The sequence below is a fragment of the Zootoca vivipara genome, chromosome 10, assembly GCF_963506605.1.
Source record: "Zootoca vivipara chromosome 10, rZooViv1.1, whole genome shotgun sequence".
Taxonomy (NCBI): Eukaryota; Metazoa; Chordata; class Lepidosauria; order Squamata; family Lacertidae; genus Zootoca; species Zootoca vivipara.
In genome coordinates this window covers 14,817,224-14,845,023 of record NC_083285.1, presented here as the reverse complement: position 1 = coordinate 14,845,023, position 27,800 = coordinate 14,817,224, and the positions used below count along the sequence as shown (strand labels likewise).

Here is a 27,800-nt window from a genome sequence, read left to right as displayed (position 1 = left end):
CAGAAGAATGAGACAAATGGATCACTCAGTAAATCAATGTAATGAGTACAGGAGAAGAAGCCAACCAGAACTGAGGCAAGCCAATAGGTTTTCTAATTTCTTTACAGATGAATGTGTCTTTTAAAAATAATAATAATAAATAAATCGGTATTTCCTCTATTTCGCTGATGTTCATGTCAGGATTCTGAGCTTCACTCTCCAGACTTGGGCTGTTAGGGGCAGGGGTGACCCCAAAGGGCACCATATCTTTTGTGAGAGCAGCTTTTGAGGGAGGGGGGGGGGACAAGGACCAACTCCACGACATCACCTTCTCTGCCCCAATTGTTTAAAATGTTTTAAATTGCTATTTAGCTTGTGTGTTTTTTAATTTGAGTTTTTTGTTCCTTTTAATTAAGGTAGCTACAACTGTCTGAGAAGAGCTGAGGTTTTGGCCAAGGAAAGCTATCGTATGGGGGGTGGTAGGGCAGACCTGGTATATGGTACAGACAGGCAGTTAGTGGCTGCGCCATGTGCCAGCCTTCTCTTCCACCTGAGGGATTGTGGTGGTCCTATCAGCCAGCCCTCAGGTCTGTGGCTGCTGTCGCTGAATGCCATGATTATGGATGAGGAAGCTGATCTGGTTCATATTACTTGAGACTTGGGCGGGTGAGAAATGGGGAGTTGGTCTCACCCACCTGCGTACTCAAAAGCATCAGGGATAGGGAATTGCTGTAGCCTATAAAGAGTCCATCTCTGTCTCCAAACTCTCTCTTCAGTTGAGTGGGGGTTCCTGGTACTGGGTAATCGGGACAGATGAGGGATTATGTTAGTTTACTGGCCCAACAGTCTTGCCTCCCTGAGATGACTGGTTTTGAAGGCAATGTTGAGGATTCCCAGACTGCTGATGTTGGGAGACTTTAACATCCACGCAGAAGGTAGCTCACGACTTCATGGCTGCAATGATGACCATGGGGCTGTCCTAACATGTCGTCTTCCCAACACACATGGCAGGTCACACTCTGGACCTTGTTTTCTTAGGCAGGAACAGGGTGATCTGAAGGTAGGGGGGTATTGACACCAGTCCCTTGTCGTGGTCAGATCACTTCATGTTGAGAGGTAGACTCTCAGGAGTCTTCAGTGTGAGGTTCCTCAGGGTTCAATTTTATCCCCCAAGCTCTTTAACATTGGCTTGAAACTGCTGAGTGGGGTCATCCAGAGTTTTGGAGTGTGTTGTCAGCAATAAGCTGATGACACACAGCTCTAATTCTCCTTTATATTTGCAGGTATGGCATAGGATGTGCTGGACCGTTGTCTTGCCTTGGTAATGGACTGGATGAGAGCTAAAATACTGGAGCTCAATCCAGCTAAGACTGAGGCACTGTTAGAGGGTGTTCCCTAGACTGGATTGATGGGAAGTTGCCTGTTCTTGGTGGCTGTTCTCTGCAGGAACATATTGTCCATGGCTGCCAAGTTATCCCTTTTTTTAAGGGATTTTCCCTTATGCTGAATAGGCTTCCTCGCGAGAAAAGGGGAAACTTGGCAGCTATGATATTGTCAGGAGTGGGGGGAATACACCACACTGCAACATTTAGCTGCAGGTCACACCTCTCTCTATTTTCTATCATCTAGAGCAAGAATGACCATCTTCCAAAGCCTGGAAGTATATTTGCTGCTCACTTTAATCCCTGCCTCCTATCATAGGTGGCCAAGTTCTAAGGCTGAGTGGCATCATTTAAAGACAAAGATTCAATGTTATGGTACATGTGAGATTGGACATAGCCTGGGTATTGCATATAATACCCCAATCTAGACTCTATTTCTCTGCCTCAGTTCAATTGTAAAATGAGCATTAGATGGCCTCTCTCTAGTGTGCGGATCGATGGAATAAAGCAATCAGGTTGGGGTTATAAATAGAATGGAATAAATTTATCCTCCAGCAAGGAGACTAATGCTTCAAGGATGAGCCCTGCCATGAAGTTGGGTGAAGCATTCTCATTCAGGTGGCACCAGGAGGTGTAGGACAGAGGAAGGCAGGAGATGGTGCCTGAATGATGCAACTAGACTTTGGAAAGCCTATGTTGGAATCTAGCTAAATGTCCCTGGCCTGTTTTGGATATTGGACCGAATCATGTCTATGAGGCCAGGAAGCAGCTCCAGAAAAAAATGTAACAGCTGGATCACTGAGCATGACATATGAGAAGACAAATTCTAATTAATTGACATGATAATAAAAACAGGTAAAAAAAAACACCAACCACACAAAACATTGTGACACATGATACAAAGCAAAGCAGGAAGACACAGAAGGGTTGTAATTTGAAAATGCAAATCTTATTCAGGTCCAATTTTCTTTTGTTCTGAGTGCCACTGTAAGCTAGAAACATTTCAGAATACTAGCCCATGAGTCAGAAATTGGTATTATGTCTGAGTTTATCAGTTGTCACTATAATAAAAGTGAAACTACTCCCCCCTTTTATTTTTCTTACAACCTACCTGCCAATTTATTTACTTTTTTTTGCATAGTAATTAGTTTCCAATCAGTCACTTGCAGCAGACCAAAGAATGTCATGATGCTTCTCAAAATGTGAGGGCAGGTGCAGTAGGTAAAATATAACCCATTGTATCTATTCACCCGTTTTTATAAATCCATATATCTAATGGATTTCCATGTTTGACTTTTAAAAGTAGAGAGAGGGATGTTCTGTGTCATTGACCATAATGTCAGGCATCAAACATGTGCCCATTTGTTATGCTGGCTTTCAGTTAAGATTACCTGGGACTAGGGATGGGGATGAAATTCAGTTCAGGTTACATTTAAAAGTGAACCCATGCAATTCACACTTTTGAAAACAATATGAAAAATCAAAACACTGCCTGCAAAATTCGCACTTCTCTGAATTTTGTGATGCAACTTTCCAACCAAACTATGCTTACAAAAATTCACCTATTAGGGGAAGTGTGCATAAAAGGGATATGATTATGATTATTAGTTGCTTTTTGCCATGGCAACTCAGAGTCACTTCCAACCTTTTAAAACAAAAGATGAACACATACATATATTAAAACCAGCATTAAAAAATAAAATACAAACATCCCACCCATGCAAAAAAGGTCATAGATGCTTAAAAACCAAAGGTCTGATGAAAGGGGAATGTTTTCACCTGATGTCTAAAGCAGTCATTCTCAACCTTGGGTCTCTGGATGTTTTTTGAACTACAACTCCCATCATCCCTGACTGCTTCTCCTTCTCACTAGGGATGATGGGAGTTGTAGTGCAACAATGCTTGGGGATCCAGGGTTAAGAAAGGCTGGCCTAAAGATATGTAAGGATGCCACCAGGTAAGTCTCTCTGGGGGAGAGCATTCCCTGAGCAGAAAGAAAATACAAACAATCATTATATTAGGGGAAATTGTATGGGTTTAATGGAAGAAATTTCTTGTCAAGTGCTGACAAATTTTCATGTCTAAACTAACCTTGTCCTGATAAAAGTACTGATGGATGTGAACACCATCTGGGCATAAAGTTCAAATGTCAAGGACACTTCAAGTTTTCAGTAAATGCAGTATTTTGGCATTGCAAAGTACATTTGACTTCAGCCGGCTGCAGCTACTTCACCCACTATCCATAGTAATAAAGACTTTCCCCAAGTTCCTGACGCTGGGGAATTTCTTAGAAGCGTACGGACTTGCTAAGATGTATAAGACTGAATCCGATAAGTGCTGGAGATGCAATGAGGTTGGGGGAATGCTCTTTCATATATGGTGGACCGGTAAAAGAGTATTGGGAAATAATCCATAATGAATTGAAAAAAATGTTTAAAAGCACTGCCCCCCAAAAAACCCCAGATACCTTTTCGTTAGGGATAATTCAGATGGAAATTCCCAGGTGTCAAAAAAGGTTATTTATGTATGCCCATACTGCAGCCCGTGTTTTGTTTGCCCCAAATTGGAAAACGAGCAAGGTCCCAGCTAAAGACGAATGGCAACTTAAACTGATGGAATATGCGCAGTTTGCGGACCTAACATATAGAGTAAGGGGACAAGAAGAACATATGTTTAAAGAAGACTGGAAATGTTTGTTGAATATATGGGGGGAATTCTGTGCACTGAAAACGTTGGCAGCATTAAGAGAAATTCAACAATGTAAACAAGTTTTGATGGATATAATGATGGAAAGCTGAACGGTTTAGTTTATATAAAATATGCAGGGATTTATGATATGCAAAATGAACCATGGAAAGAGAAGAAGGGAAGTCCTTGATATTTTAAGGTTGTTTAAATGAATATTCTAAATGGTAAAACATATATATATATATATATATATATATATATATATATATATATATATAATGAATGAAATGCATGGACAATGTCTCAGCATCTTTCATTGAATGTAATTTATTTATTTATTTATTTATTAGGTTTTATAACTTGCCTTTTTTTATTTGCGGCATACAAGAACAAGCATTTCGCGTTAAATGCCCCCTCGCGCCCCCTGCGAGCGCCACGTGCTTCATTAGGGCCTGGAGTGTAGAAGAGGAAGAAAGCGGGGGGGGAGCGCAATCCGCTGCCAGCGCCGGCCCTCCGCGCGCTCCTAGGTGACCTCCTTTTGAATACCTCGTGGAATCTGGGCCAGATTATATGCTCATCAAACCATCAGTCGCCGCAGGGAGCGAGGGGAGGGGTGGCTTTCTCTTCACCCAGTTTCCTACCAAGCACACAAAGCTTGCCTTGCACCCCCAGCGCACCCCCCAACAGTGTCATCAAGCCTCCAAAAAGCTTTCCCCTTTTCTGGCACTTTCTTACTCTGGCGACGGCGTAGCTGGGCATCAGTGCGGCCTGTGCGATTTATCATGAAATAATTTTTATTAGTTTTACAGACTGCAAAAAAAGTATATATAGGAAAGATACTTACATAGACAAATTTTCCACCTTCTTTCCACCCCCCTCCCATGGGCCCTCCCCTGCCACAGGAGAATCCCATGCAGACGAGCAGTTGAAGATGGTCCATTTTGTGATTGAATGTAATTTAATACCATCTGTCCAAATGTAAGGACATTATATCTGTGTAAAATAAACCAGAACAATGCAGTGTTCTGTTTAACAATAAGCTGTGGGGAGCTTAGCACTATGAGACACTCACAGTAAGCTGGTGTGGAGATTTAAGCCATGGTAGGTTCAATTTTGGCATGAGACATTATTTACATGGGTAAATACAAAACACTGCCATAGGAGACAGTGCCAAATAAAATCCTGTGGAGGCCCCAAGGAAGTTGAAATCTCAGCTGCCCCCTCGGGCTGAACTAAGAAAGCTTGGTTGTTATATTTTCTTTCAAAATCAAATCAATGTTATTTTTATCCATTGTTGCGGGGGGGGGGGGGCTAAAAGGCTGGTTCCTACTCTGCCTATTTGGCATTCTGGCACTGATAAGAGAAAACTCACAGCAGTGATTTTCCCTTGCACAGCCTAGGCTTAGAAAATGTGGGTGGGTTGTAATTTCTCTTCCATTTGCAGGCCAACTGAATAATTCTTTTAAGTATTCCCCCCAAGCTATATGTATATTGACCTCTTGACTGTTTTTTTTTGTACAAAAAATAAAATAAAATAAAAAAGCAAATCAAAAGGAGTGGAAATCATATTAAATGTAAAATGGAAAATAGTTTATTTAGGATGGGGTGTTATTACAGTGCATAAAAGAGCAAACAACTAGCTCTGTGTGGTTTGGGTGTGAAGTGCTTGTGTCTGTGCGTCAAGAATTCATGCATCGTTAATTTTAAATGCACAGTGATAATGGGTTCCTGAGAAGGTTTCAAATAATCCTTTCATGACTCCTGTCATAGATCAGTTGCCTCTCAGGCTATACCTGTGGCTGAAGAGGCAACATCAGTGAAGGATTGTACAGGTTTAACAGGCAAGCATAAGCTTTCAAGTCATCTGACATCACACTGAACACACTACCTTGGGATGGTTCCGCAGGTTCATTTCCGTGTTGTCAGGTGACGAGAAATCAAATGGGCTACATTCATGTACGTTCAGCATCACAATGTCCCTGCCTCAAATTATTTGTGTGCAGAGATCTTTCACACTGAAGGTCCTATGCACGTTGGCACACTGATGCAAAATGTAAAGCTGTGTAAAAACCAGGTGAAATCATAATTATTTTAATTACAAAGAGTTGCACTTAACCCTGCAATGAAATAAGCAGGATAAATGTACTTAACATTGGGAGAATTGTGCTTTAGGCTAATGAACTAAGAATTACGTGCAGTTCTTCCTGTTATATATGCTTTATAGCCTACTGAAAAATCTTATTCTAGGTTGATTCTCCTGCCCACTCCCCATTTAATGATATTTAATTTACTAGGAGAGATCCAGCTACCGAAAGCACATTCAGAACAACTAAAGGTAATTTAATCAATGGCCAATTTTGGCACCTGACTTGAAGTAAGTTTAATTTTCATTTAAAAAATAATGAACTAGCATCTTCAGTGGAATTCTCATGCCATATTTCAGCGAAGACAATGGAATCTTCAATTTAATACCAAAAGACTGCTGTTAAAACACTGAATGGTTGTGTGAAACCGGAATCCATGTTTGTATGTGACAGTTGCAATAATACTGGCAAAATCTTTACAGTAGCTTTCCTTGCATCTATGAGCTCCAATAAATATTACCAATGATTTAGAGAAGGGATTGCCAACCTTTTGGGGCTAGTGAACACATTACAAATTTTGAGAGCATGTCGGAGCACCAGGTAGAAACAGTTGCCATGGAGCGGGCACGGTGTAACACAAAATGGCTGCCGAGGGGAACATGGAATAACATGAAATTAGATAGACAACCACCCTTTACAGCCTTATTCTTGGGAAGTGAGCTGTACACACACACACACACACACACACACACACACACACACACACTGTTTCTGTTAGGGTGCATTCCTCAGCATCAGGAAAAAATATACAAGGTATCAAAACTATTCCCATTTCACAGAAATCACTGAGAAGTTACCTGCACATTTTGCCACATAACTTTCTAGTGAAGCTAGAAATTTACTATTTGAACAAATGAAAGCTCAGAGTCTGGGCCACCTGCTCAGGGGCACTACTAAAAGCCTTCATGGGTGTTATGTCATCCATAGGCACTGGATTGGAGACCGCTGACAGATTGTGGTATATAAATGTATTAAGGGCATTGATTTTGTTTTTGTCAGCATAGTGATTTTGCCTTCAGAAATATAATCTAGTTCAACTCCAATTCCATGCTCCCCCTGTGTGGGAGTCACAAAAAGGGCATAGCACTCACCACCGGAGCCAGAACCTTGCGACAAATTTGAAGCTGATTTTTTTCATCACATCTACTTGCTCAGGATTGTCTGAGCATCCCTCATGCTTCATTTGAGAAACTCAACTCTCGTTGACCCTGACATGATAAAGTCAAAATCTCCCCCTCTCTTTAGCAGACAGAGGTCAAGTTGCAATCTAAAATATTTCTATTTCTAATCATAACAGCACTTCTTAGCACCTGCTTTTCCTACACATGTGCTGTTCCTGCTGTGTGTGTGTGCGCGCGCATGTGCGCTGCCACTTGCTTAAGGATGGGAAATTGACTATAGAGCAAATGTGTCGCTATGTAACAGTCTATCTCTCGCTTCCTCTCTCATTGGAACCCGGAGCCAGAGGTTTCTCCAGCTGTTTAGCAAATGAGGCTTGGGCGTATAAGTTGAGTATCAACCTATGCAGTGTGCATTTCACTGTTCAATACATTTTCCTGTAAGGGCAACATCTTCAACAGCATGGTAAAGACCTCTTTGAGGTTTCAAGTACCCTACAGTTTTTTATGTCCCCCTTCTCCCCAGTCTCAATATTTTAACTACAGGCTGAGCAATTACAAAGCCTTATCCCACCACACTGTAAGTGTTCTTGAAGACTAGCCCTACAGACTCCATCCTCTGCCTGCCGCTATTGATCAGACTGTTAAGCCTGGCATTGGCACTTTCTGCAAAGAGGCTCCCTGATGAATTCAGACTCTATTAGAGAAGGAGAACACCACATGAGTTGTGCTCTCTTGTCAGAACTATCAAACCACCACATCTGTCTGAGCAAAGGCTCCTCCTCAGTCACCCAGCAATCTTTGCCTACTTGGTTTGAAGACAGTGGGCAGGGCTTTGAGGCAGGAGTCCAGGGCCCAACTCAAGAGAAAATGACGAAGAGGATTCCCAGTCACAGCAAGACTGGCTTGCCACATGGTGAGGGAAGTCCAGTAAATCACATGACCATCAAAAGAGTGGCTCTACACCACCTCTGTGAGTCCATGAAGTCCAACGTGTAAAAATTACCCATCTGCACAATGCGGGTTCTCCTTCATGGAGAGCACGTGTTGCGGTGGGGGCCTAACAAACTACCCCTGAGTTGCTGGAGTGGGGACTATGAGTTGGCCACCGTTCTGATTGGACCCAGGCTGTTGTTGGGGACAAAAGCATGTTTCAATTTCTGAGGGACAGCCATGGGTATAAAAGGCAAGCACGTGATTTGTTCCTCCTCTTGGCTGCGTTCTTTGGATCACCCGCTGTGGCGAGATACACCGGTAAAGGGCCCCCGGACATTTAACGGTCTATTGCCCCAGTACCTCCCTCGCCTATATTCTTCCCTTGCTGCCATCAACCAGTAAGTCTGTGTACTGGTACACAAAAATGGAATTCCAGTCAGATGAAAATTAAACCAACAATTAAGTTTATTTAGGTGATGATCTTACAAGCATATAAATTCTTATTGGTTTCTCAAGTACTTTTCCTAAACTTAACCTTTAGTATTAGTTCCCCCCTTTTCCTCCCTGACTGAAGTTCCCTTATTATTACTCTTTCAGATTCTACACCACAGCTCACCTCACTAGCTTCTCTAACCCTCTCTCTATCTCAAAATCCTCTCCACCTCTCTCATCAACTCCTGTTTTATCTCCCCCTTCTGACTGACTGCTTCTCCTTATATACCCCTGCTTCTGCCTGGAGAGCTCCTATTGGCTATTTACCTCCCTTGCAACTTAACTCTTGCTAGACCCCTAGAGGTGAAACGCCACACCCTCCCTCCCTCCCTATGTTTAGACCTCTGTGTTGACCTTGCTGTGCCTATCATGGGATCATCTGCTTGGCAGGGGCCTGGTAGGAATTTTTCCATTTGGCTGATTGGCTGGTGCCATCTGGTTTTTGCATACTGCATAGCAAATAGTCACAACTTGTAAGGTTGGCGGTTAGGCATTGGTTATTTTGGTTGTATGAGGGGTCTTGTTGACTGTGTTGTCCCCTCAAGTTAATGCCTGAGTGTTGGGAAAATTTCGGTCAGGAATACAGGGGCTTGATATGCAGTGTCCGTAACCTCCGGTCAGGGGCCAGGGCCGCACGAGAGCCCCTGGGAGCCTGAGGGGAGGGCCAAGCACCCAGCTCCCTGTCTCTCCCTGTAGGGTTTCCCCTTGTTGACAAGGCTAGTTTAGTTCTGTCCTTAGGGGACAGTTGGAGAACCAGTGCCTATGCAACCACTCACATATTTTGTATTTTAATAAAAGGTAAATGTAAAGGGGCCCCTGACCATCAGGTCCAGTCGTGTCCGACTCTGGGGTTGCGGCGCTCATCTTGCTCTATAGGCCAAGGGAGCCGGCGTTTGTCCACAGACAGCTTCCAGGTCATGTGGCCAGCATGACAAAGCTGCTTCTGGCGAACCAGAGCAGCGCACGGAAACGCCGTTTACCTTCCCGCCGGAGCGGTCCCTATTTATCTACTTGCACTTTGATGTGCTTTTGAACTGCTAGGTGGGCAGGAGCTGGGACTGAGCAACGGGAGCTCACCCCGTTGCAGGGATTCAAACCGCCAACCTTCTGATCAGCAAGCCCTAGACTCTGTGGTTTAACCCACAGCGCCACCTGGGTCCCTTTTAATAATAAAGTTTATTTTAATAAAGTTGTGGCCAAATTCATGCCAAAACCCCAAAACAAAAATTCTGTCTGTGGTGTGAATTATTTTGAGGGGTGGTTTTGGGGACCTCAACACGCAACTGATTGTGATATAGAGCAAGCCCAAGGGAGTGCTTTCAGGAACAGATCTGTAACCAACAGGACCACACTGCTGATATTCTTCTGGGTATTCAATTGGCAATTTCTCAAGTTGTTATGTTGTTTATGCACACACATCCATACTCACACACAGAACTACAAACATTTTGCAATCTGGGGTGTTTTTTGGTGCATACTCCCCTCCCTCCTGCATAGATTTGTTTGTCAGTCCCTGTACTTGGGACATCAAGGGTCATAACTGGACACATGTGTGAAAGTCACACATCTCCAGACATGAGGGATGATGAATCATTAGCACAAACGTGAGCACCAACAGATAAAAATATGTTACTGTTCCTGGTGCCCTCCAGATGATGTTGGATTTCAACTTCCTTAATCCCTGGTCATCAGCTATGCTGGGAAAAGCTGGTTCAACTTCTGATCTATCAACATCTGGAGGACATTACACTGGCTATACCCGATCTAAGTTGACCAGTTCTCCATTCATGCAATAGAGGACCCCTCTCCGTACATGGACTTTTTTTTTTGTCTTTTCAACTTGGCTGTAGCTTTTCAAAACGTGTCCCATGAAGGAGGCAGAGCTGAACTTCCTTTGAAAATTAATAAGCACTCCAAATGTATATCTGGCTGAGGCAAGCCATATGGTAGGCCATGCTGCTGAGGAAACTTGTCAGTCGGCAGTTTTACAGCACACGTGTACAGCATTCACTGGTAAATGACCCAATTCTAAAAGAAGATTCATTATTAATCACAAAGGGAAGTAGATTTCCTAATTTATAAATGCCAAGGACTGCACGCTTGTTCTTAACAGCTTTCCTCCCATGGAAATTATAGAGCTGAGAACTCAAATTTGCTAAATCCACACATTTGTCATGAGGCAATACATGAGACCGGTGCGCAAATATTGTAGCTAAATGAATAAAACATGATTTATTTTCATTCTTTCAGATGAAGATTCTAGTTTGTGTGCTTTGTACTCATTATAAAAAAATCAACATAATTGTTGATATGGGAAGGGACTTTATCTTCCTGCACTCATTGTGAAAACAGTATATGAGGTGCTGCGAGGTTAAGAATGGTAACGTTTAAGGTGCCTACAATGAGTTCAGCCATGTAGCTGACGTGAATAGAATCAATCTGGCTATGCAGTTGAAGAATGAAGAAACAGTCTTACATCAGAGATGGGGGAACCTGTGGCCCCTCAAATATTGTCCATCTCCAGCTACTATCAGCACCAGCCAGCAAGGCCAATAGTTAGGAATGATGTGTTCTGTAGTCCAGAAACATCACATCATCCTATGTTGGGCTTGCATCTTTGCATGCCGGATTGAGAGTTCGGCTCGTAAGTCAGCAAAACAACCAGAAGTTCATCTCCAGTGGCCTACTGCTGATGCTAGCATTGAAATTTTAGCTATAGTTAATGCACACAAACACACACAAACACACTAAAGAGGTATTTCGAGGTGAACTTCTAGGCTCCTGCTGAGGGAAAACTTACAAGGAAGAAAACTGAGTGGTATGCAATGTAGCCATAGACAGCACTCTGGACAAGCAGAACAACTTCCACTTAAACTATAGTAAAGGTAAAGGGACCCCTGACCACTAGGACCAGTCATGACCGACTCTGGGGTTGCAGTGCTCATCTCGCGTTATTAGCCGAGGGAGCCGGCGTACCACTTCCAGGTCATGTGGACAGCATGACAAAGCCACTTCTGCCGAACCAGAGCAGCACATGGAAACACCGTTTACCTTCCCGCCAGAGCGGTACCTATTTATCTACTTGCACTTTGACGTGCTTTTGAACTGCTAGGTTGGCAGGAGCTGGGACCAAGCAACGGGAGCTCACCCCGCTACAGGAATTCGAACCGCCGACCTTCTGATCGGCAAGCCCTAGGCTCTGTGGTTTAACCCACATTGTATCTATACATATAAGCTAGCATATGCACATTTTATGCGAATCTGCATTCCCTATCTTCTCTTCGTGTGACATGCAGAGCTCTTTTGTGTCAATACCAACTTCCTTGCCATACCAGCTCCTATTTTTGATGTTGCCCATGACAGCCATTTTGTGGTGGCACCCATGACGCATTCATCACTATATAAGTACCGGCACCTCATTCCCACCCCCACCCCCACAAAAGAAACAAACCCCACTGGCAATGTTATTAATTAAGTAACTAATTAACCAATTAATTACTTTATAGTCCACCTTTTCCCCCGACAGGGACTCAAGGTGGCTTATAGATAAAATAATACATATCCCCCATATGATTACCTCTAATACACAGCAAAAAAAAAAAAAAAGATTAGAAGCTCATCAAGTTCCTAGTGAGCCACCATAAATAGTTATTGGGCTCATTCAGACTGGAGGCTCAAAAGCTGTTCATGGGTTCTTCAGATTAATATTCCTTCTGAAACAATATGAATTGGGTTCCATGAGACAGTTTTTCCCCATCAGAAAGTTGCCTAGGAAATGGTGGGGATTCTAGTCTGCTAAGATAAGCCAAATTCTATTTCATGAAGACTGATACCTAGAAATTGACATGTTCTTGTTCTCTTGCCGTTTCAAAATTCTGCTTTCCATCAACTGTTGTTTTAAACATGGCTCATTTAGTGGGAGGCAAAAGATCCACTACAACCCTGTGCAGCGCTCATTAAATAAAGTATATATATAAAAAGTCTCTTCCTAGAAGCTGTGTTTGCTCCAGAGAGAATCTGAAAGGTTAGTGTGCCTTGAGGAAAGCATTTACATTACTGAGGACTAAAGGCAGGAAGCAATTTCATAGCTGGAGGGAACCCTGAAGTCAGTCAAGTCTGCAGACAGAGACAGCCTTGGGGACTTGACAATGTCTTTATCAGGCTGGAGTCAGCATTTTCTGCCCAAAGGGGAAGCCAGTATCACACCAGCAGGAGGACAAGTGGTGAAGAGAGCCTGAGGAACTGGAGCAGTTGTCTGTAGAATCGAACTCTGAAGTAGAAGAAATCTAAATATCCAGCGCCAAGCCAAGCCAAGAACTATTAATGTTCTGGTGGTACTGAACAAGCAGGGCTTAGAAACCTAGGCATAGGCACTCCTTCTCATTGAGATCAGCAGTGCATCAAATGAAATGATTTTTTCAGGAGGAGCATCCCTAAAATATGAATGGGCTCCTTCAAGGGGACTGCAACCCTATTCAGAACAGGCTATTTCACCAAATCTTGGAAGCGTCAACCACCTACTCAGAGAACCTGCATCTTATCTAAATTCATACTCAATTCATTGGTCCACATCCATTCCACTACCACCTCCAGGCAAGACTTTCATTGTCTCTGCAGACCCTCCAAGTGTTCCTATTCTCCAGGGACAGTTCCATATTTACAGAAGCTGTCCCCTTTTCTGTTTTGACCTCAGAATGTTCCACTTTTCCTTAGGACAGCCCTATTTTCATTTGAGAAATGTTGGAGGGTATGGAGTTATGTGACCTCTGAGCCAAGCAGATACGTAAGTATGAAGCAGATAAAGAAGTATAAAAGTTGTAAGTACACAACCTTTAAAAGACACGTGAAGGCAGCCCTGGAGAGGGAAGTTTAAAAATGTTTTATTATGATGTATTTTTGAAGGTGTGCGTGTACCGGTGTGGGTGACAAGACTGATCCCTGGAGGACCCCAGATGAGACGTAACATGCAAGTATACCTGAAGGAGCGTCTCCACCCCATCGTTCTGCCCGGACACTGAGGTCCAGCTCTGAGGGCCTTCTGGCGGCTCCCTCTCTGTGAGAAGTGAGGTTACAGGGAACCAGGCAGAGGGCCTTCTTGGTAGTGGTGCCCGCCCTGTGGAACACCAGATGTCAAGGAAATAAACAATTATCTGACTTTTAGAAGACATCTGAAGGCAGCCCTGTTTAGGGAAGTTTTTTGATGTTTTATCGTGTTCTTAATATTCTGTTGGGAGTCGCCCAGAGTGCCTGGGGAAACCCAGCCAGATGGGCAGGGTATAAATAATAAATAATAAATTACTACTACTACTACTACTACTACTACCCATGTTTTTGATTCCTCATGAGGAGGTGCAAGTCAAGCTAGGTCCTGCTCATAACCTGCTGCAAAGAGGCTAATGAACAGGGCCAGCATGACCTACATATCTGTAAGAAAAGATGAGAGAGAGAGAGAGAGAGAGAGAGAGAGAGAGAGAGAGAGAGAGAGGGAGGGAGTGAGTTCCATGAACTTCACACACATTATCTTGCTGTAATCCTTAGGTAAGGAAGGCCAGTCTTAATCCATTTTACAGCTGGGCAGGATGAGGTTGAGGGAGAGTGGCTTGCCTAGAGCCACCTAATAAACACAGAGCAAAGGCAAAGTTTGAACTATGGAGTTTCTCATTTATACTGCACGGTGCAGGCCGACACACATCTACTCAGAAGTAAGCATCGTTGAGTTCAATGGTGGGTACAGGATTGCAGCCCTAGCACCTGTCTGCAGTCATAACTCCACTTACCTGCAGTAAGCACCATTGAATTCAATAGCATTTATGTATGAGTAGACATGAGTAGCTATGGTTTTCCCAGTAGTGATGTATGGAAGTGAGAGCTGGACCATAAAGAAGGCTGATCGCCGAAGAATTGATGCTTTTGAATTATGGTGCTGGAGGAGACTCTTGAGAGTCCCATGGACTGCGAGAAGATCAAACCTATCCATTCTGAAGGAAATCAGCCCTGAGTGCTCACTGGAAGGACAGATCCTGAAGCTGAGGCTCCAATACTTTGGCCACCTTATGAGAAGAGAAGAATCCTTGGAAAAGACCCTGATGTTGGGAAAGATTGAGGGCACTAGGAGAAGGGGACAACAGAGGACGAGATCGTTGGACAGTGTTCTCGAAGCTACGAACATGAGTTTGACCAAACTGCGGGAGGCAGTGCAAGACAGGAGTGCCTGGCGTGCTATGGTTCATGGCGTCACGAAGAGTCGGACATGACTAAACGTCTAAACAACAACAACAACATGAGTAGACATGGTTAGGACTGTGCGGTAAGCCCTCATACTACTCTAGTTTTCTGTGCATTGTAAGTTATAATCCGTGAACCTATTAAACAGCAATATATCGTTGATCTATAAGTTCAACCTTGTTAAAACAAGACAATTTATACCCTTTGTGGCCACAGACAGTTTGATCCACTACCTTGTCAAAAGAAGGCAATTTACATCCATTGGGATCACTGGTACTAAAGTTTGGCTTGTATCCAAGGCACTTTGGTTTAAACAGGTTGTGGATCAGGCTCCTAATAGCACTGACAATCAATAAGATTCAACTGGCCCCGGTGCATATATATATATATATATATATATATATATATATATATATATATCTGAAATGCCCATCATGTGATAAATTTCACAATAAATGCCACGTGCAATAAAAAAATGCACTCGCTTTAAGCATTTGGCTCATTAAATGTGCATTTGCCTGCAAGGTACGTAAAAATCCACTGCTCTGCAAAAATGATAGCTGGAGTTGTCTTATCTAGCTGCTCAGTTATAATAGGAATAGACTTTTCTGCAAGTGGGATCTAAAACAAAATGTTACGTTCACACACACACACACACACACACACACGTAAGAATGATCCTTTTCAAGGCTTCTGCCAGCCTAGGTTTTTTTCTGATTTTCTTTTCTAAACACCAGTAAACATTCATGGTCATTGAGCATGTTTTCAGCCATCATTGGGCTGGTCCTGGGGAAGGACCATAGATCAGTGATAGAGCATCTGCTTTACATGCAGTAGGTATCAGGATCAATCCCCGACATCTCTAGGCAGCGCTGGGAGAGAGCCCTGCCTGAATCCCTAGTGAGTTGCTCTCAGTCAGTGAAGACAATATTGAGCAAGATCCACCAATGGTCTGACTCAGTATAAGGCTGCTTCATGTATTTTTTTTTTTAATGAGTAAGCCTATTTAATTAATGAGACGTATGTAGAATTGCACTCTAGGGATAGGAGAGAGGATGAAGACGTAAAAACAAACAAACCATGAACAAGTATGGAAATGTGGAGATTGGAAAAATGATAAAGTGAGATGAACAAAAACTGACCGATTCATCTATCTCTATGCTGAATAGACAAGTACAGTAATTGAATTTCAATGCATTCCTATGGGAAACCGCGATTCGCTAGGCGAATTTTTCGTAAAACGAATTCGTCTAGCGAGGCAACCTCCACTAGAAAAAAACCTTTCGTTAAGCGGAAATTTCATTAAGTAGGGCATTCGTTAAGCGAGGCACCACTGTATAGGGTTGCAATGCAAGTGGCCCATGCTACCCCACTTCTGATAGCATCCAGCCTGAGTACGTTACTAGAAGGAGCAATTGCTCTTGACCCCCAACAGCTGTTGACAATGTGCTTCTCCAGGGGTTGTCAAGAGCGGGCCATTGTTTGGACAGCTGAGACATTGATGGTGTAACCAACTAAGGACTGCAATATTAAGCACACTTTTTGAAAGCTAGCGGCCACTGAACAAGGTACTTATTTGTGGCTGAGCCTACATCAGATTGCATTTCAATTGCCAAGTAACATTAAAAAAACAAAAAACCAGAAACAAAGTGAAACGGTTCCTTATCACAGGAAATCCCTCTTTGTTCCAGAGGTGGAGAACTTGTGGCCCTCCAGATGTTATTGGAACTACAAGTCCCATCAGCCCCAGCCAGAATGGCCATTGTTCAGGGATGATGGGAGCAGTAATCTGGCATGTGGGGGACAGGGGTTCTCCACCTCTATTCTAAGGAGCTCGGGGGAGCATGTGCAGCATTATTTGATTTTATCATTACAACTTTACGATGACCATGAATTGTTAAAGGCCACTCAGTGGGGCTTAATGGTTGAGGAGCTATCTGAGCAAAGCCCCTGACTCGGGGCTGAGCAAAGTGAATCTCCTCCTAATTATCTACAACACACAAATTGTAGCAGAGTAATAACCTTAATGAAGCTTAATGAACCACAGAAATAAGTGCAAGTATAATAACAAGGCAATGTCCAAAGCTCACATCTTAAGACTTGGTTGGATTTCCAAAGGTATGTGTGTTATTAGCTTAATTCCTCAGAGACAGGGATGGGGAACTTGTAGCCCTCTAGAAGTTCTTGAGGACCTGCGGACGTTGTTGGACTACAACTCCCATCACCCCTGACCATTGGCCATGCTAGCTTGGGCTGATGGGAGTTGGAGTCGACAGAATCTGGAGGGCCACAGATTAACCACAAACCCCCCCAAAGTCATAGGATAAAAGTCAATACTGTAGACTACCATTAAGTCAACTGGTTCACATAATATGGAATGCACGTTCCTGTCTGCAAAGGGTTTTGATTATTAGTGTGTCATTCCTTAAAAAAAAAAACCACACACACCTCTAACTAATCATATCATCAGAAATTGCAGCAATTGAAAACTCATACACAAATTGAGAAGAAAGTATGGAGGGTTAGGGTTAGGGTTAGGGTTAGGGTTAGGGTTAGGGTTGGGGTTAGGGTTAGGGTTAGGGTTAGGGTTAGGGTTAGGGTTAGCAGAGGCATATATTTCAGTAAAATGTGTTCTCCAATTATGGAGAGCATGCGTTGCAGGAGGGGAATCAGGATGACCCTGGGGTTGCTAGGCAAATTAGGCAAAATGGCCACTGGTATGACTGGGAATTTTGGTGCTGTTGCTGGGTAGAAAAGCTTGTTGCAAATTGGAGTAAGGGTCGGCCCCTAGCCTATAAAAACCCTCTGTGTGACTATATTGGTTTCACTTTTGCCAAGCGCTTCAGATTTCCCGCCCGCCCACCTCCTTTTTTAAGGATGCTTTGCGTATTGACATTGCTGTGCCTGTCATGGGGTCGCCTGCCTTGGGGCAGAGCCCGGTAGGAATTTTGCCATCTGGCTGATTGGCTGTTGCCATTTGGTTTTTGCCTACTGCATAGCAAATCGTCACAACTTGTAAGGTTGGTGGTTAGGCATTGGTTAAAATTGGCTGGTAAGAGATTGGCTGGTAAGAGGAGTATGGAAAGAGGAGTATGGAAAGGCTGGAAAGTTACGCTAAATTGCTGCTGCTTATAGAGGTATTCCGTTAAAGGAATTCTGGGGGCTCAAACGGCTCTTGTCAGTTCCCCGTTAGGGGATTGGGCCTAACACAGAGCAAATTGAGCCTTGGGGAACATTCGAGGGAGGACAAGAAGGGCTTGGTACCCGGCTCCGTCCTCCCTCTGAGAATGTTTGCCTACTGCCTTCCACAAAATGCCTAGAGGAAGTCAGTGCAGAATCTGTCCCAGGGCGGGGGACAAATGGGTTAACCAATGCCTAAGCAACCACTCACATTTGATTGTATTTTAATAAAGTTGTGGCCAAAATGATGCCAAAAACCTTAAACTTAATTAACGTCTGTGTGTGAATTTATTGGGGGGAATCCGGTGACCTTGACATGCAATATCCCATAAACCCGGACATTTATAAATTAATAGAGCACCATGTCCGCACATCTCATCTGAACAGAGTATAGGCAGAAAAGCAACTGTACAATCTTTTGGGGAAGAAATAATTACATCCATAAAAACCTGAAAACGGTTGTTAAAAATGCATTCACAGGGATAGTAGCACTATCTCAGCAGAGATTTATAATTTAGGTGCGGACTCAAGACCATAGAAAAGAGGAGGAACCTATTCCAGCTTCTGAGCCAAAGACCACAGATTTGTCTTTGCACCCAAGAAAAAGCTAGATGGCCTCTTGCCAGGGAGCAATAGAAAGAAAAGAGCAGATATGGTAAAGGTGGTTTATCACAGTAGCGGCTGGAAACGGGAAGCTATTATATGCATTACTGTTGGTAGCACACTGATAATTACTGCAAAGTAGTCTCCGAGGAACAATCATTTGTAAATACTTACACTGTTCTTTTTGTTATTGTTTATCATGGGCCTGTTACACTACGAACTATACAATGTCCATTTGGTCTGTCAGGAAATACACGAAGCCTTTAAAGGTTTGCACCCTTTTATTTGATACTTATGTTATAAGAATTTTAAGGTCATATATATATATATATATATATATATATATATATATATATATATATATATATATATATATGATTGTTCTTAAAACATGTACATAAATGTACAGAAACATGTCTGAAGCAGCACAGGAAGACAGGCCTGACTGACACCATTTTGACTCTCTCTCTCTCTGACCAGGTGTTCCTCTGCAAGGAAGAAGGGGGGTGGGGGGAACCTTCTCATTGTCTCAGGAATTAAAGTGATAATCCCTGGCATCCTGATACCTGGGTGCCAGACAAAAGGGTGTGATTAACTTGGCTGGGAAACAGGGAAATGTAAATCTCTCTCTCTTTTGTTGATTAGGTTTTGGGGGCAGGGGGCAGGGTCCAGGATGCTCAGATTACTGCCACCAGACCTCCCCTTTCATGATGTACCTATGATGAATCTAGGGAGGGGGGTCTTGGGCTACACCCCTTCTGTGACATATGGATGATGCTTCTGGGGGGTGGGCTGAAACCAATTTCAAATTTCTTTTTAAGGGCAGGACACCTTTGTTTGGGGTTCCTTCCTTGTTCTCCTGCGTGAGGGGAAGGACCCTGTTGCAACAGCAAAAATAAAGGCTTTGCTTCTCAAACTTCTCTGGTTGGCCTCTGTTATATTCTCCAACCGATGGAGAACCCAATAAGGGAATAAGGGCAGATTTTTGCCTATATCACTTATATAGTTGTTGTTTTTTTAAAAAAAATGGGGGAGGGGGGAAATAGCGAACTCCCAATCCAGCTTTGATTTTACACCATAACTATGGCGTTTCACTAAAAATATATCTATATATTTGCATGGGTCTGTCTTCTGGGATCAAAGCCCACACTCGCTGTAGCTCCTAGCCTAGCATTTATCAAATGACAACATCTTCCCATTTCATTTGCTCTGTTAAAGGGCCCCTGAGCATCTGCTGTAGAACTTTTCCATAATGGGGAGGATTTGGGGTGATATTATAGCTCAGGGTAGCCATACCTTCATATGTTATTGGATTATAACTGCCTTCAGCCATAGGTGTGGCTGCCTTCAGCCACAGGGAGTTGTGGGTCTACAATATCTGAAGGGTCGTTCTAGAGACACATTCCATTCAACTCAGTTTGAGTAATGGACAGGTTTGTTGGGCTCCACCACTGGCCCATGTGCAGAGATGTTCACACACCCAGTACCAATCTCTGATATTGGTAGGAAAGCTGTCTTTCAGGAAAGCTCGTCCACCATTACTGCACGCAAAGGTGGACAATGCAATATCCAGCACTACACTGAATAACTTGGACAGCTTTTCTGGTAACCCCATCATTCTCCGGAACACACTTTCAAAACCACAGTCCTGACTAATCCACCTTGATCAGATGAACATTTGATCATACCTAATTAACCAACACGTATTAATTGAATACTGATACATCATGCAATGCTGGAACACAGTATAAAGAAATGCTTTATTTATCGTTCTTATTTCTGAATAAATTTTGTTTTAAAAAGAAGACACAAGATAATAAAACGTTAATCAAATGCTCATAAGAATTAAGAAAAAGTAAACAATTTCTTTTTTTGCAAAAGTGAGGAGTTATCCAGCACCTTGTTTTGCATTCCAGTATAGCATAAAACAGTCCCTGCCCCCAACATGCTGTTTGACTCCAGTTCCCATCAATCCCAAGCAGAATGGGGAATTATCAGGCATATCTTGGAGGCAGTAGGTCTTTGAATATTAGTTTTGGGGAATCACAGGTAAGGAGAATGCTGTTGCGCTCAGGATCTGCTTATGGTCTTCTCATAGGCATCTGGTTGGCCACTGTGAAAACAACATGCTGGACTAGAGGGACCTTTGGCCTGATGCAGAAGAGATCTCTGATGTTGTAGTGATGACACTATTGTCCAAAACAACTGGATGCTTATTTTATATTAATCACAAACAGTATGAAGCAACACCTGTGCCTTCTCTTTTGATATTGATCCTTTTAGTATTTTTTAACGGGAATGGCTTGAATTTGAGAAACACGTTGTTTAGAAGCTCTGAGAAAACGGTCCAAGGACCATTCTGTTTTATTTTGCTCCTCTTCATTAAGAGTTGCCAAATGAGCTAAACTGTACAATTGAAAACAACAATGTGAAGTGACTTACACTTAGATGAAGCTGGTTTGTCCAGTGTCCAATGATTTTGTATTCTGCGGTTCTGTTGGTTAGCTGATATTGAAAGATATCATAGCGCCCAGGTGCATCTCCATTCTCATTGAAAATAACAGGTGTTCCAGCACTGCCTGTAAGAGATCGTAACACAAGGATTTCAGGTTTCTGTGTTGTTTTTAAATTGCGGCATAATGTGCTGAAAATCAATTTGTGGTTGGAAAACAAGACTTGGCAGTAATGTGATCACCATGGTAGCTCTACCACACCTCCACAACTTCCCTAGTTACAAATACTTTTCTTATGGTTTAAGGAAGAGGTTTCTACAGCGGACATGTCTTGCTGGCGAAAGTAACACACATTAATTATGACAACCATGCACAAGGCCGGAGCAGATTTGCATCACTTCCAGCAATACTGAAAAGGGAAGAAACATGAAAGGCACTCCATCATTCAGAAAAGAGATGCAGATTTATCTAGTCTAAATCCTTTTGCTCTCTGGCACATTGGCTTGGAGTTCAGATCAGTAAGGATTCACTGCGCTGCTAGCTGTGTTAAACCATTTCCTATCCAGTAAGGGACAAGGAACACTAAAACTTCATTAATGAGCGACCTGGGGCAACCCCAAAATCCCCCTCTGCAAAAAAAAAAAAACACCTTTGTTTCTGTTTGTCAAACCAGTCCTCTTCAAACAGACATGTAATTTTACAGTCTTATCAAAAAGAATAAGGTAACATCACTCAGCAACGGTAGGGCAAGGTGGGGCAAGGCAGGCCTTGCCTGGTCAGCAGAGAGTTCCATTTCTCTTCCAATTATTCCTCTGGAAAAAGCTCCCAGAGGCTGGAGGGTTGGGCAAGGCAGGTAGGAAAAGCACTTGCCTGGTGGCTAGCAGAGTCGCATTCCCCTCACCTGATATGAACCCTGATACGAACAAATACCACCATCATTTTCTCGAAGTACCATGTGATAATTTCTGCTTGACACAAAGAGGCATTTGCCTTTCAAGATATCTATAGGGGAGGAGGGAGGGAGAGAATTGCTGAAAATTACATTTCCTATAGAACTCCTCTAAATATGCCCCATTATCACTTTGAGCCTACACTCCATTAGAGCCGTAATTAGTCAAGGAAATAATGAGGGGGGGGGAGAGAATAAAAGAGAGAATACCATTTACTCTGTCCACAGTCATATTTATTTAACATACATTATTAGAACTATCTCCCTAAGAAAATATTCCTCCTTCACTCCCTGTCACGAGGAAAACAGTCAAATGGAACAGCTTCAGTAATGAACAGTCGCCTATGAGGCAAATATTTCTGAAAGGCTGAAGGAGCTTGAACACACATGAGAGCTCAATTTAGTGCCTATTAGCCAGAAGACATACCTAGAAAGAAACATAATGAACTAAGAATGTTCACATACGGCATAAGAAACGAAACAGGCAGAAACGCTTCATCTTTATGAAGACCTTTTTATTCACTTTTCATAACAACTTGTGTTTTTTTTATAGATCTGGGATTCGCAATTTTACATTTTCTATTTTGCTGTACATCTGCCAGAAAGAATAATTTTAATGCTGCTTTTATGGCTTTCCGTTGCATTTTCAATGTTATATTTTATTTCTTTAATTTTGGGGAGCTGCCCAGAGAATGCATGTTATTGGATCACCACACAAATGTACTATATGAACAAATAAATCCATTTCTATAATGTCCAATTGTGAAGCTGGGGGACATCACTGGAGAGTGTGTTGGAGATGAATGAGGGGAACTCAATTCCAGGTTTGCATTTGGCTATAAAACTCACTGTTCCAGTTTGCACCTAATTCTCAACCACAGTTCAGCACTGTGTGAGTGAGCTGAAACAAGCCCGAGCAAAGTCCTGAGCTTGCATGCTTACTAAGACAGTGGGGAGCTAGACTCCTGCAGCATTCGGTTTCACTTCATGTGAATCCTGGCTTGCGTGGCAAGGCCCCCAACCCCCCCCCCCCCTTGTTGGAATAAAGACACTTGACACCAGTATTTTCAGTTAATGGGCTAAAAAAGGCCACAACTTTATCGGTTACAGAATGTGAGTGGTATTGGCTTAGGTATTGGAACCAAACCAACTATTTCTGACTCCTGTCTGCCATGCAGGGAGTCTCAGAAGGGTTAATCGCCAGTAGGGGGGAGCCCTGTTGATGCACATATCGGGTCCTCCCTAACAAGAGGGCACATGTTGCAGTGCGACCTGGCAACCAGACCCTGTGTTGTGGGTGGGAATGTTTGGATAGTCCCTCGATCCTGGGTGCAACTGGGCAAGAGGGATGCCAGTCAAAGCGATCGAGGGACCTCTATTTAAGCCCATGCAAGTGTCCCTGAACTTCCTCTTTGGGGCTCTGTGCATCGGAACAACACCTTGGTGTCCGCTGCCATCCCAAAAGAGAATGCCTTTGCGTTGGGTATTCCGATAAAGGAATCCATGGACTCATGGTTGGTCTTCCCAGTGAGGGGTTGTGCCCTGAGCCTGAGTCCAGGGGACATCTGGGTGGAGCGGGAACCAGAGAAAGGGGGTGAGTTCCCGCCTGTGGGCTGCTTAAAGGGTGTGTGCCATGTCCCCTGGCCGACTAGATTGGTTGGCCTAGGCCAGGCACCCCCAAACTTTGGCCCTCCAGATGTTTTGGACTACAATTCCCATCTTCCCCAACCACTGGTCTTGTTAGCTAGGGATCATGGGAGTTGTAGGCCAAAACATCTGGAGGGCCACAGTTTGGGGATGCCTGGCCTAGGGCGTGATGAGGAGGGGATTCCCTATTATGCAGGGGCTAGCCACACCCCCGCGCATGGGGCGGGCTCGCATCCAGCCCACAACTCCATTTCCCCGGGGAAGGGAAATGGCTTTGTTGTTACATACAAACCAAATATAGTAGTTTGCAACAAGTTCTGTTTAATTAAACAGAGACCCCTTGCCAGGAGCCACTACACTAGCTGCCTAGTTGGTGGGTTGCTGTTGTTCACTGGGAGGGCAAAAGGCAAGGCAGTGGGAAGGTTAGCACAGTGGAAATGCACTGGCAGGAGTGTCAGATTGGTTCCACTGGTGTGTTCGCACTACACCTACCTCCCCACTGCTTCCCCTTCCTCCCTCCCAGTAGGCAACAACAACCCACCTTCTGGAAAGCTCATCATTTGGTGGAAAGGTAGGATAAAAAATTAGCTACTAAATTAATGGAGCTTCCAATTCCTGCTTTGAATAGGTATAAAACCACACACTTCATTGGGACTGACTTACAGGATTACAGCTTTAGCAAACTAGAAATTGCACATGGTTTTTTTTTTTTTTGAGAATTACTCGGCTCCAAGAAATTAGATATAGGCAGTGGCTGACAGCAACAGACACGTATTGATTTATCTGCAAAGGTGCCTAACATTAGTGCATTGGTCAGCATTCTGTAGATGTAGGTAACCTTTTTTTTAAGAGAGAGAGAAACATGTCAGACTCTATCAGCAGTCTATCACAGTCCGACACTGCATTTTAATTAACATACTGCTGTTTTGCTTTGCATGCTGGATGAAAGTGTGTCAAGGTGTAACACACTGCACACCCAAAGTCTCCTACAGCAACAGCATCCCAGAGCTTCCCAAAGTCTTTCCGTACATTTCAACAGCAGCAACTGTATAGCAAATTGAGATGCTGAAAATGCTGGAATCCCAAGAAACGGAATGGTAGCAGCTGGTAGGATGGGGTGGCTTGGCTTCCAGGACTTCCCCACATGGAGGTCGTTGCTGTTAACCAAGCGGGCAGGCAATGGAGAGGTCAGCACAGGGTGGCTGCAGCAGTGGGAGCATCAGATTGGCTCTGCCACTGCACCCAACCTCCCTGTCACTGTCTCGGTTATTGGCAGCAGCTTCCACATTGGGAGTTAGGGAAGGCATGCGATACTACCACACCAGCTACTACTGGACCAGAGAAGGTAAAATACATAAAGGACCCCTGTATGGTAAAGTCCAGTCAAAGGCGACTATGGGGTTGTGGCGCTCATCTCGCTTTCAGGCCAACGGAGCTGGCGTTTGTCCACAGACAGCTTTCTGGGTCATGTGGCCAGCATGACTAAAACACTTCTGGTGCAACGGAACACCATGATGGAAACCAGAGTGCATGGAAATGCAATTTACCTTCCTGTTGCAGCGGTACCTATTTATTTACTTCACTGGCGTGTTTTTGAACTGCAAAGTTGGCAGGAGCAGGGACGGAGAAACGGAAGCTCACCCCGTCGCGGGGATTCAAACCGCCGACCTCCTGATTGGCAAACCCAAGAGGCTCAGTGGATCAGGCCACAACGCCACCAGCATCCCATGTTGGACCAGAGAAGCATGCCCACAACAGGGTACATTTGCCCTCCCTCCACTAAATCTTCCACTGACCAAGAGACAAGCCAGCAAAGGCCTGTATTTCAAAGGGCAGAACAAATGCTTTGGATGAAAAAATCCTGCAGTTCAGTCCTTGACATCTCGTGGAAGAATTGAGAAAGGGTCTTCTGCCCAAAGCTCCGGAGAGCTGCTGCCAGTCAGTGTAGATGATACTGGTTTATATGGGGCAATGGCATGGGGCAGTTTCCTGTGTTCTCTGTCAGAGGAAACTGCTGTAATGAGAAAGAAAGTGTAAGCTGGTTCTCTCTTGCATATCTATGGCTACTCCTTGATTCCTGGTGAAAGGTACGAGCAAGTAATCAATGTGAAATAACTTATACAAAGCATTAAACACAGATCAGAAATGGAATTCTTTAATAGCAGTGTTCAATGGCAGTGTTAAACCCCCCACCCCCACCACTTGCAAGACACCATCTATCAAGGAGAAATTGAATATAGACAATCATTCTAAACCATTGTTTCATTACTGTCAATGTGTCAATAAATTTAGATCAGCTGAAACAAGACTCGTCAAACGTTTTCAAAATATAGCGGCGTGTTGTATATATGCCAACTTGTGTAATGCTTAGTATCTTCAATAAAAAGTAGCGCAGTTTTTGTGGCATGCTGCAACGGCACACCAAGCAGCACACAAAAACACTGCTTCAACTAGCATTTGTGTGAGGCAAAGCAGGTCTCCTCATTATGCTGACCGAATTGCATTCTCACTAGAAAAGGATTCTGGACAAAACTGCTGACTCCACAGTGTACAGCAATCCCTTGAGATGGTCCGTTTCTCCTGAGTCACTCTCAGCTCCGTCATCCCTTATTTGTACTAAGTTTGCAAACCAGCTTTGTGATGTCCTACTGGCAGAGGCAATGCCTTTGTCCATTGCATCATGTCATTCCAAGATGTGCTGAGACAATTCAGGGCTGTTAGTGTCTGTCATTGAGCTCATCCTAAGGATGAAATAAACTCCAAGTAATGCCCCCCCCCAAATACTTTTAATTCTAATATTCATAATCCACGGTATCAAAAAAGCCTAGATTTGGTTAGGTAGGGTAACTCCTTCAAAAGCAGGCAAGAATGATTTTGGACCAGCATGTGATCCTTGAATGCTGCGCAGATCAAAATAAAAATTGCTTCAACTATGAAGCCATATTGAGAGTCTGCTGTGGTTTATAGCCTCATCTGTCATTATCATTAATTTCTATAATCAGTTTGAGTGCCAAGGATTCCCCCCCTCCCCCAAACCTGGATTACTTTCCTTTTTAATTAGCTGTTAAACGCGGCCACAAAATTGTCTGATGTAGATGAATTAAATTACAGTGGTAGAGCACTGATATGAATGTACAGTACTCAGGTGCCCCCAAAGACAATCTTAAATTAAAAATTAAAAAAATGGATGGTTGCTAATCTGCTTACCTCTATTGTGCATTTAACAGAGACTGATATAACAGGTTTAAATGGAAAGAGAAACTTATAAAATTTAGAGCTCACTTTAAAGACAGAATGCCAAAGAAAGAATGATAAACAACTAAGTGGAACTAAAGCATTCTAATTAGAGACTGTTACACTGGCAGATAAAAGTGTGCTGCATCCAGTTTCGTGATAAATGAAGCTATTATCAATGCAAACAGAAGAATGCTTTTCAATATGGGATTGAAAATAGAAAAGGATTGTCCTCCAACAGCTATTAGAATCTGCATAGACAAAGGCAGGATCTATTATCAGAACAGTGTAAAAGAAATGCTCATTTTGCCTTGGTGGCTCCAAAAGATTCTTCTGGCATAGAATCAGGGGTGTCGCAATTGGGGGGGGCGATGGCGGTGGTACACCCCGGGTTCCACTCTGGGGGGGGTGCCACTTGGCGCCCCCACCCCCGCGACTCCCAAGCCGAGCCTCCCGGTAAAAAGTCTGCGCCACAGCGGGATGCTGTGCATGCGCCGTTACGTGGCGGGGTATCGCCGCCCTCCCGTGCCTCCAGCTACAAACTTCGGGTAGAAAGCCCACCACGCTGAGCGGGCTTCCTACCTGGAGTTTTGTAGCTGGAGGCGTGCTGCTTTGGAGGCGCAGGGGGGCGGGCGATACCCCGCCACGTAGCGACGCTGCGCCCCCCGGGTGCATGCAATTTGCCACCCCGGGTGTCGCGCCGCCTCACTACGCCCCTGGATAGAATTCTAGCCCGCTCTCATATGAGTGTGCCAGATATTGCAGAAAGG

At 43.6% G+C, this 27,800-nt stretch overlaps 1 protein-coding gene across 1 annotated transcript in view; it reads right to left on the bottom strand.

Annotated features, from left to right (window-relative positions):
* GRM8 (glutamate metabotropic receptor 8) overlaps positions 1–27,800 on the bottom strand; it is a 496,390-nt gene that overhangs the window by 65,662 nt on the left and 402,928 nt on the right. The window contains exon 7 of the mRNA XM_035128427.2: positions 21,190–21,326. Within this exon, the coding sequence (XP_034984318.2) occupies positions 21,190–21,326 (137 nt within the window). The remainder of the gene's footprint in view (positions 1–21,189; positions 21,327–27,800) is intronic.